This window comes from Ruditapes philippinarum, unplaced genomic scaffold (assembly GCF_026571515.1).
Source record: "Ruditapes philippinarum isolate M1 unplaced genomic scaffold, ASM2657151v2 ctg1366_1_1_1_1, whole genome shotgun sequence".
Lineage (NCBI taxonomy): Eukaryota > Metazoa > Mollusca > Bivalvia > Venerida > Veneridae > Ruditapes > Ruditapes philippinarum.
The window spans coordinates 205,315-217,409 of record NW_026867297.1 but is presented as its reverse complement, the minus strand read 5'-3'; the positions used below and the strand labels follow the sequence as shown (position 1 = coordinate 217,409).

General features: G+C 32.6%; 1 protein-coding gene across 1 annotated transcript in view; it reads right to left on the bottom strand.

Moving 5' to 3' along the window:
• Window positions 1–5,261: 5,261 nt before the first annotated feature.
• LOC132735588 (angiotensin-converting enzyme-like) overlaps window positions 5,262–12,095 on the bottom strand; it is a 29,235-nt gene continuing 22,401 nt past the window's right edge. Inside the window, 7 exon segments of the mRNA XM_060722564.1 lie at window positions 5,262–6,935; window positions 7,434–7,556; window positions 8,405–8,503; window positions 9,845–9,989; window positions 10,447–10,545; window positions 10,958–11,082; window positions 11,688–11,939. Coding sequence (XP_060578547.1) covers window positions 6,626–6,935; window positions 7,434–7,556; window positions 8,405–8,503; window positions 9,845–9,989; window positions 10,447–10,545; window positions 10,958–11,082; window positions 11,688–11,939 — 1,153 coding nt within the window. The 3' untranslated portion in view covers window positions 5,262–6,625.

The window sequence follows — 12,095 nt, the reverse complement described above, 5'->3', positions numbered from 1 at the left end:
CATGCGCAATGTGAGTTGATTTAAAATGAGGTCTCTGACCTAGAAAATATTTAAAAGCTCAGCGAATTAACAGTACATGACGGTTGTGAGAGAAAATTTAGGCGTCTAAAAGATAAGATGCGATAAGACCTAGCAGCTGTGTTTTGCTACTTAAAAACAATCCAGGCAATGTGTATCAAATTTCCCTGATTTCGCAGTTTTTCAATAAAACAAAGTTTGCCCGGGATTTACATGTATAATGAAGATAGTCAAACACTTTTGTTTCAATGATATGTGTTGTGCTGTCAAATTTAAGTGTGTGTTTCAACATTTGCAACTCAACAAGTAAAAAGAAAATCATCATCGATCTCTGATCGAAAGTGTCCATTCTACGGAACCTCTTTATAGTTTTCAAACTATAGTTCATTATTTGATATATAAGCATATAGAGCACTAAATATCATACCATTTTATAAAATTGTAGAATTGTAAGAGGGTTAGTTGATATAATATTGAGCTATAGGTTCCCAAACAAGTCAAGTAAGTTGAATTATTTTGCTACTTGTGGCACTGGCGGAAGTAAAGACGCAGACGACACTTGACTCAGCAGAATATAAACAAATGAGCCGTGTCACGACAAAACCAACATAATGAGTTTGCGACTAGCATGGATCCAGACCAGCCTGAGCATCCGCACAGTCTGATCAGGATCCATGCTGTTCGCTATAAGTTTCTCTACTTCTAATAGAGTTGGTAAGCGAACAGCATGGATCCTGATTAGACTGCGCGGATGCACAGGCTGGTCTGGATCTATACTGGTCGCAAACCCATTATGTTAATTTTGCCGTGACACGGCTTAATTATAAACAAATGCCATTAATATATAAATTAGATTGAAAATAAGCATTTCATGTATATAAGTGTAAAAGTCTGATACGAAATAACTATACTTGAACAATAGCTTGTATTTGATCGATTGATTGATTGATTGATTGATTAATCGATTGATAGATTTATTCTTGTGATGTTCTTGTTACACTAGAATGTACATGTATATATATTTTGAGAAACCAAGCTGATTAGATCTTGTTTCGAAGTGCCGTGGGGAAGTTAAAATCATAAAAAACATGAAAGTTGCACATTAACAAAGCAAAGCGTCTTGATGCAAATTTGTTTTCTTTATCACGATAGAAATTAATACGCACGTGTGCAATATGCCAGCTTTGTGGTCTTAGCTTATGCACTTTTAATAGGAGCATAATATTTTGGTTATGGCATTCGGAAGGGTGTTATTATGAGAAAACACCAGAGTCGCATGTTTTTGTTATCATCGAAAGATTGAGATGCACAGAATCTGACAATTTTACGACATTTGAAAAAGAGCAGTTTCCCTCATTATCCTTTTGAAAGAAAGTAGCTCGTCACGAAAAGGTTTTCCAGAAAAATATTTCATCAAAACCGCAGTTTTGAATTAAAAGTGCTTCGTATAAACGATATATAAAAATAAATTTTGCTGAGCATGCAGTTTTACACTTTCTTCATGCATACGATAATTTCGGATTGTTTTTTTTTCATTCATTTTGAGTATAAACCAAAAAATCTTTCATAAAAATAAAGTTTACACGACAATATTAAATTTAAGTCATATTTAAAGCTACAGAAAGTTCGATATTTTACCATAATCAAAACTACCTAACTTATTCTCGAATTCTTTAAAGAAGCACACAATTGCCTCGTAGTAACGTAAGGAAACAAAATTGAATTATTTTTACTCTAACTCTATTTGAAACAGCACCAAGGTTATATTGGCCAGATACATTCATTCAATTATTAGCAGACTTCTACAAAGGTATGTGGTCTGTGAGAAATGTAAAAAAAGGCCTTCAAAACAAGATTAACACTGCTTATCTATGTATCTTTTCTACGCATGCTAACTTTTTATTGTTTGATTTTGTTTCTTCTCTTTTTTATATACATGTACGTGTGATTAGCCTGCTTGCATTGGCATGTGCCGATTTAAACTATGGTTTAAAAGTTGCATGCCTCCAGATCCAGATAAGCCAAAAATATTTCAAGTAAAAAATCAAACTTGAGAAAAATGTACTTAGATTTAAATACAAGTAAAAATATTCAAGATTCAAATAAAAATTTACGTGTTATATACAATTAATGACAGATTTTGCAGTATTCATCATCATATTTGTACTGTTTTACTAACGCAATAAGGGCTTTTTTTTTGCATATTTTGAACTCATTTTTTTTGTAATTAACGTGGATTTTAAGCACCGTTTGCATTGTGTAAATATATTTTCTTGTTCACTTCACAATAATTTTCTTATTAAATACATTTTTCAAGATATTCATGAAAATTAGAAGGAATCAGGAGACATGCTGCTTCAAAATAAGCGAGAGAAAAACTGAAAAATACTTATTTACCATCTTTCATCTTTCACCGTGGCGGTGTGACCTTGAATCTATAAGTAATAAATATATCAAATATTTCATAGTTATTTAGCTTTCTTTTTTACTTTTCTTTTCTTTTCATTTCATAGCGGTTGGTAATGACGTTTATGAATATCAACAACACACTTTAAAAACTGTACATTCAGTACAGAAAGGTCATATGAACTGTTACTTATACAATACAATCTCGAAAGTGCTCGCAAAATTTCATAATTCTATATATACTGAATTTGTTATCCAGTCAGCGTATGCAAAAATATTTTACTTTTTTAAAGTTATTCTTCTTAATCAGCTACGGAAACCTTAAACATAAATAAAACTTTATCGGCATCCTTTAAAGAAAATTAAATGATTATTTAAAGTGCAAAAAAACGACCGTATTTCCTAACTTTTTCTAAAAAAATGTTTTCTGAAACCACCTTCTTTATAATTTGCCATCTGTGATTTGTTTTATTATCTATTTCGGCAAGTTTTTTTTTATCTTTTACGATATTTTAAAGACTTTGAACTTAACTGCTGAGCGTTCATGGTCTTGATAGATATTTTATGAGAATTTGGCTGCATTTCAACCTGGCTGTTTTGGTCAAAGGGAAGCAACTCTTTTTTTTTCGTCCCAACATATGGTCAAAGGGAAGTAACTCGTTTTCTCTTACAAGATGGTAAAGCTCATGTAAAATTTCGCTGCACGTGAATTGATAAATTGATTTATAAATATATAAATAAATAAATGAATAAATAATAAAATGATTTTTAAATAAATAAATAAGTAAACAAATAAATAATAAAATGATTTTTAAATAAATAAATAAATAAATAAATATAAATTAATAAATAAATAAATAAATAAATAAATAAATAAATAAATAAATAAATAAATAAATAAATAAATAATACAGTGGAACCTGTCTAATCCGAACTCGTCCGGACCAGAAGAAAAGTTTGGATTAGAAAGGTTTCCGGATTAGAAAGGTTTCTGAATTCGAAGGTTTTTTACATGTTTTTTCATGTTATTTGCAAAATAGTTTAAGGAAAGAAAACGGGAATGCATTTGAAATTGCAATTTAGATATTTTATTTTCGCAGTCTCTCATCGTTCATTTTAATAAACGTGAATACAAAAATAAAGAAACTAAAATAAAAAAATAAGCAAAAATATTATGTCCTCAAGGGTAAGTTAACCTACGATGTTAAACAGGAGGCCGAGACATGATTAGATATTCGTACCAGCATTTGTCAATTGTTGTTTACTCTTATCCGATTCAGCGACTATCCGAACTCACTGACAGTTTCCATTAATTTTCATTACTTAATCACGTATCATTGAATCCAATACAAGGGATTAAAAGATATTTCTATTGCATTATATCAAAGTATTTATAGAAGCTGACGAAAAACAATCAATTAAGCAATTATAGAAGATATCGAGGCAAGCTAAGTGTAATTTTCACACCTTCTCAGATCTTACGTTTCACCCATTAATCAAGCTAAATAACACTTATCAGTTTGGTGTATGTTTACACATGCAAGATGTGCGATCGATTATTTGTTATTTTGAATGAAGGTGTGACATTTGGCAAAATCTGTTCGGATCTGAGAGGTAAATTTTAGAGTAAAATAAGAACAAAAATTGAAAAAATCGTCCGGAATTCGGAGTAGACAGGTTCCGGATCCGAAAGGTTTTTTACTATTGAAAATAGAACGAATAAAATCGGGACTGGACACTTCGTTCGGATAAGAAAGGATTCCGGATTAGAAGGGTTCGGATTAGCAAGGCTCCACTGTAATACTAAATAAATATATAAATAAATTGATTTATAAATAAACAATCATCAATCTAACGGCTGTTCTTGTTTACAGTTATCTATTCTGTAAAAAATTTTACTTTTTGGAGATCTACTACAGTTTTACTACGAGCACTAGTATCATATTAGTTCAAAGGGCTGTTTCATGCTGATTGAATTAACTAGGATATGTTTTATCAGAAATCTTGTTTACAGGCACGTGGGATAGTACTTATCGTGTTGATAAACAAAACAAGGTTTTTGACCCCACAAAGTTTCCTCTACAAGACATAGCAGCCTTACAATATATAAATTGTTTTTGAGATTGGCAATATATTGCAGGAAACTGACACCCTGAAATATTTAATACTTTTACAGATACCGGTATTGTTTAAAATACAGAACTAGAAACTAAAGATGTCAACGAACAAATAGCTAAATAAATAAATAAATAATTTATAAATCAATAAATGAATAATTTATAAATCAATCAATCAATCATTCAATCAATCAATCAATCGATCGATCAATATAAAAAAGACACAAAATAAGTATTCAGTATTATACATTTTATTGATCATATTTCCCAGTATCTTTAGATATATGTCAATGATTATCAAACATACGTTTCTTTCATTACCTTTCTAACAAATATCACTCACTATTTGCAGTTTTGAATTAGAACTGACTTAACTTTAATTACTATTTTTCTATTTTGATATTTTAGTTTTCCTTTAAAGTTCTGTTCCGTTCCATTCTAATTACTAGTTACACTCATTCACGAAACATAGTAACCACTAAATAAAAACAGAAATTAGATACAAAAGTACATTCCTTTTGATATTTATTTCTGAAAATAAACCTGAAAGTCTTCCCTTCATGTGGTTTTAATAAATAATGTTTATTAAAATGTTGTTGTTTTTATATGATTAAAAATAACGTACATGTAATTTCGTGCACAAGATATTATTCTATTTATTCAAAAACCGCATTGTATTTAAGGCTTACGGACCCTAATGAAGTAATGGGATCCGCGCCATGTTTTTTTTTTAATAATGACGTCGCAGGGGAAAACACTCTCTCGCGTGAAATAATATACTAAAATAGATTATCCGATTCATCAGGGTCCATAATCCATAAAAAATAGGATTACTATAGTATTGAAATGATGCAAAATTTTCTTTGAAATCCTAAATCTAAAAAATAACGCACACACAAACAAAACTGAAGAAATATCGTACAACATACTACAGGAAAAGAACCCGCATATTTTGAAATTCTTGTGACGAAACACAAATTCTTGAATACAATAAATATAAACATTGAATAATTGTAAAAAAAATATCTGCATGTACAATATTTAATGATAGCCCCTAAAAAATGTCATAATATAATATGTTTTGTGAAACATGAATTGGCCTGTTTCAATATGACCATCACATGATGACTTTGATTCCTGCTACGAAAATGGTTAGTGTCCACTTAATACATGTAAAAACATAAAAAGAAAAAAATGTGGGTGTGGCGTCTGCAATATTTGATATATAGTCATGTGTATCATTGACGGTTTGTTTGAATATCCGGGCATTTAAGATGAAATAACATTTTAAAATAGTCATTAATTCAAAACGAAATTCTTCTCTTCTCCTCATTTCATAAAATCTTTTCTTGAGCTTCTCTGTTTTACAACTTTGGTTTTTACTAATTCGCCTTGTTAAAGACACATTAAGCCATAGAAACAAAAATGACATTTTCCTTTAAAGAAAACCCAAACCTGTACTTTCTTTTAATGTTTAATGAATTTAGAGCATGTTAGATGTTTATGCAGGGAACGTAGCGTTGAAGGTAAAACAATTTGTCTTTAAAGTAACAAAAAGTACAAAATACTAAATTACCATAACTTTACTAATAACCAAAAAAGCAAAAGCCATCGGGAGACATTTTAGCCATCTGACAATAAGCAACCGCTCCGGAAATTAATAGAACACCAAAACTTTTGAAGAATTTAAAATAACATTTTTTGGCTTAATGGGCCTTTAAGTAATGACGTCTATATACTTTTAATTTAACAAGTTCACATAAATTTACGCAGACAACATTTTATAGTTCTTAATACAGCATCAACACCAGCTTAAGTGATGTCTTTAATTGAGTCAAAAACATAAAACACATTTTCCACATTTAATTCAATTGTCACGTTCTGCATAAAAAGCACAGCGATTTCCATTTAAAACAAATCCAACATTCAACAGTTTTGTGAAAGTGCATTCATTCTAACAGTCGGCTGCAAAAAATGCCATTATTTTCAACCACAAACTACGAATTGCTGATGACTTGCAAGAAAATACTTGAAAACTAATTTATTTTACTGAATCTTTTGTCACACCACATATGTTTTTCATTCTAAAGCTTAGAAAGTAGCATTGAAATAATAAAAAATGCAAAAACAAAAACTGTAAAACTGTTTCCGGTGAAAGTAGACGCTGCAGACGTTTCTTTCAATACTTGTTTTGGACACGTGACTACAGTTTTTGTTAACATCTGCGGACACGAATCGGACCAGCCTGGTCGTTCTTGGTAGTTCGCCTTTTCTAACCATGTTATAAGCGGCCGGAAGTATTCCATCAGGGGACCAGCGTCCATGTTGCGTTGCCCTGTAATTACCTCCATAGCTTCCGGCCATGGTCTGGACGATCCCATTTTAAGCAGATTCCTGCAAATGAATTTACACATACTTAAATGATAGACTAAAATTTTACCATAAATACATAGAGAAAATAGAAGTGATCAAAGGTTGCAAATCAGGAGTGAATGATGTGTAATAAATCGGACGATATATCTATCATAAGTAATAGGGTTTTGTTGTGTGTGTTTTGTTTTGGGGTTATTTAGAGTAAAACGATGATAATAGCATCTGTCCACATGAAAAGAGAAATCGTGCAATTTGATTAAACTCACTACCGTTGACTTCTAAGTTAACGCATTGCAAGGCCATTTTAGAATTTTAGCAGGCTAAAGGTCAAATGATATCCCTAACCTTGTAGCGTTGCATATTAAATGGAAAATGCATGTACTATAGAAGCAAAAGATTTTGATTTTCTTTACGGTCAAACAAGTACAATTTTACCACGCGACACTTCGGCGTTTAAGTGATTCAATATAATTATATCTTGTACATTTTGAACCAAACGATACAGAAGTGCATTCTTACATAAGTTTTGTTCCGGCTTCTTTGGATTGGTAGATATCACATTTGTGTAGAGGTCCCGTATGGTTTGCTGCATCACACAATGCTTTATGAAACTGGAACTGTAGCACGTAACTGACAAAATACCTGCACGTGCAAAACATGAAAGAAATAATACACGTGACAAGAGAGAATTAACGTAGTGAATATCGATAAAAAATGAGCCGCTTCACGACAAGACCAACATAATGGGTTTGCGACCAGCATGGATCCAGACCAGCCTGCGCATCCATGCTGTTCGCTTATCAACTCTATTACAAGTGGAGAAACTGACAGCGAACAGCATGGATCCTGATCAGACTGCGCGGATGCGCAGGCTGGTCTGGATCCATGCTGGTCGCAAACCCACTATGTTGGTTTTGTCGTGACGCGGCTCAAATACAGAATAGATTATACGAAATATAAGCATACTGAAAAATTGACATGACGGCAAATATTGCTTCTCCAGCAGCCACATTCTTAACAATCATTAACAACTTTAAACGCTCATTATTTCTCATAAAAAAAATCCCGCCTCTATATAGAAAGTGCAAACAAGAGTCTGTCTCGTTCAAATAATGGTTCAGATCTGTTACATGCAAATCACTTGAAGAAAGTAGCGCTGTGTGTGAAATTATTTCTCATAACAGTAGCAAAATGTAAACAAAGTTGTATTTTTCACTTTCATAAAAATGTTTAATGCTATAAAAATGTACTTATTGGCAAAAAAGTAACAAAAGCAAAAGATGGCTCAGGTGATTGGCCGATGACAAAAAATACTATAACAGGACTCCAAAACTGATATAAAAAATTTGAGAAATGAGAAATAAAAGCATTTCTTGGCGCAATGGGCCTTTAACAGACTTCTTTATATGAATTTTATAATTCTTTATCAAGAACTTTTGTCAACATATCACCATATAGTTTATTAAAACTGACTGAGATAAAAATGTTACCTAATATAAGGGTAATTTCCGGGTATATGAAACTTTGCACCGGGGTCAAAATCGCTGCTGCTCCTTTGTACTGGGGGTGACATGCCCTGATATTTACACCTGAAATATTTTCATATGTATTTTGTATTTGTTTTCAAGAACTATGAATTATTTCTTTCTCTATATCCATTCGCGCTGACAAAACTTCCAAAAGGATATTTTAACGCGTAACCCATTTTTTTATTTAATGTCATCAAGTGGTGACAATGTTAGTTGCATGTGGAAAAAAAGAAAACTTGTATTTCTTTTGGAAGTCTACCGCTGACAGAAATTTATACATGAAAATATTCAATATTCAGCTTCTTTTTGCAAGTTTTACGCCCTGACATTTTCATCTTAAAATCAGGCGCATTTTACTATTTTAGTCTGAAATTCTATGCTTTGAGAGATAAGATAAACGATACATTCTACATTTCATATTTATTGTTTTAATATTTTTTTCTGTTGGGAGAGGGGACAGAAATTTGTATCTCTTTGGCTAAATAAAACTCGCAGATATCTGCACTTAAAAATTAATCAAATATTGCATATGAAATATCTCAACAGTAGCATGTTCTTTTTTTATAGAAAAACACCTGAATAGTTCTTTCAAAAAATCTGAAAATTCAAGATACATATTTTTTTCCTAGCTTAACTGTTTACTTTCCTGGAAAGCATATACTTTTATCTAGTTATAAAAAATTAATTATCATTTCAAGGTCATATCATTTCTTTTCTTTTACCTGTAGCCTCAGTAAATTTACAATGAACTTTTCTCAGCAACTGTCCGGTCAAGATGGAAAACTTTACAGTATAATTACAAAACATAAAACACCACTTGTTTCCACTTAACCAGCCACTTAAATAGCAGCATGAAATGTTAATGATTATTAGGTTTTAGCATTTACCCTTTGAACCCTATAAAACGCGATAAAACAGACTGGTGCTTCCAGTAAAGAATACTTGTTTGTTTGGTTTGGTTTTACGGCACACCCATACACCATTTAGGTCACATGGTGCCGAAACAGGAAAAGATAACTGGCCATCCTCGGGTGTTACTAACTTAAAGCAACACCAGGGGTTAAAACAACCTCACCTGCTGTAGCTAAATCCGATGCATTGACTAACCATTTATGCTCTCGACAGCAGATATATGAAGTGTGCCTTGCTTACGAATCAGTCGTTAGGGCATAACAGCAGTGGCTATATTTAGAATGACCTCTACCCTTAAAGAAAAAACCGGTTCACGCCACAAGGGCATCAGTCAGATTGACACAGCCTAACTCAATATATTAGCAGATTTTTAGATTAAAAGAATACAGTACGGACACTTTCATCTCTCTAACTCGAGCAATTTTCAACTGACCTCAAACAACCTCGTTTAGCAGAGAATAATCTCAATGGCTAAGTTTCATACCGTACCTTAATTTCCACCAGTCTTCGTTATATTTCTCTGGCGGTGTAGCACCACTAAATACGCTCCATCTCCATTGGTCAATTAGATAGCCGAACGGCAGAAACGCTATCTTGTCTAACGCCATCATCATTAAAAAGTTTATATCTACCTCTGCAGGATTAAATATAATTAATTTACATACTGAATATATAGTTGTTGACTAGAATTATTAGTGTTAAATTAAATCTACTTTTTAAAAATAAAATGGGTAACTTATTGAACGTCAAAAATGGCAGGTTGTCTTTGATTTGAAGTCCGTTCGTGGGAGGTAAAAAGCTGCCGCCCACGTCCCCTGACACCGTTTTTGAAATTACTGTGAGATGTTGATCAACTAAGAATTATAATAATTCATAATATTTTCCAGAGTAAAGTCACCACGATGCAAATTAATATTTTATACAAAGGCTTAATTCGGTCAATGAAAATCAGCGTCCTTCAGGCGCAATTTAAGACAACGTGTAAATGAAATTGTGCAACTGTTCTTTTTTTCTGTCCCTGTCCAGTGGAAGGTACAGAGGAAGACATTAAACAAATGATTTGCATAAATAGACAGGAAGTCTCATCATACCGTCGTCGTCATTTCCGGGTTCTAGAAGATTGATTTTTCGTAAATGTTTCGGTGTTTGTACTGACAATGCCATAACGTCTCCTATAGCTTCATGGAACCCTGAAGTAAAAAAAAATCTAATGAATTGTCTGTACACACTTTTCAGTTATCAAACGGACACCGGATGTTTAGTCGATAAGGTGACGGACAAGGGAAATCTTGTACCTTGTGTATTTCAATTATTTGGCCTATGCGGTGGGTTAATCGGTTTGATCTGTGCAAGGCTTATTTCTGTGATGGACGTGATTCGAGTCTTTCTCCACCACCAATACAACTGGAAATGAGTCACAGTCTTAAAAATAGTCATGCATTCGTAATTAATACACGTCTTAACAGAGTTTGTGCGATTCACATCTCTCAGTTATTAATATTTATGTGAATAAAAAATTTAAAAATTATCTCAAATCTTATTTATAAAATAACACTGTAACTATTATGTTCAATTTAATCAAATTTTAAAAATATTACTGACCAGGGTTGGCCCCGTCTCTAAATGGTATCGGCAGATGCCTGTATTGCATCTGGTACTGGATGTGACCCATTTCATGATGGATAGTTACCAGGTCCTCCATGTCTATATTTGTACACATTTTGATCCTGTAAGCAGACGACAATGATAATTACCGCTGGTCAATTTAAATAAATTTCATAACAAATCAAAGTTATATGAAAATGTTTGGAAAACAAGTGAATGGACCTTGTGTAAAACTTATCGTTGTCTGAATTCTGATATTTCGAGATTACAGTTACCTTACAGGTTTTGACCAATATGACTTCCACTAAGAAACGGCATCAATGCAATATAAAAAATGAATCGAACAAAACAAGTCAGGAGCCTAAAGCTATCTTAATAAGTTTCAAGAGATTCTTCTTGTTTCCTTCTTTATAAAGTGTTTTAAACATCCATGGTTTAACAGTTTTTTTCGGCCGTATGCTATTTTTATTCACCATGATTTCCGGTAAATGTCCGGGATAGTCGCCATCCTTTTCCGGTATTTGCCGGACAAATAATTCATGTATTATGTCATTGCCAAATATCAGAATATATGAATATTGAAAACACTGGTTTACTACATCCAAACGTTCTTTTCTTCAAAGACATTTCTTGTTCAAAATGGGACAATATCATAGCATAACCTCATTCTTATCCAACGAGACTAGCGCTTTAAATTTCAATGAATTGGACAGTTCAAAGTATATACCTAAAATCCTTAGCGTTATAGAAATCCCAAGCGGATGCGTGGCAGACGACTTCTCTATCTTTTGGTCTGACGATCATAGACTTGTCCCAGAATTCCTGGCGCATCGGTTCCAGTCCAAGGGAGGTAAAGAAGCTTTCAGCAGTTCGGAAAAGCTGTGTAGCGTTATATCCCTTGAAAGATGTCAAATAGATTTTACAACTTATTATAACAATTTACGCGAAAGTGTGTTCAATCAATTGTAAGGAATTAATGCTACAATTTATTATTTAATCGCTTTACTAAACGTTCATATACTTCAAAACAATTTACAATAAATGCCTACTGTTAATTAACTATCTCAATTTCTGTAGGCCTGTGGCTTTGCTTCAACTTGCTTCTTGTTAACATGTTATGGACAAAGGGAGACAA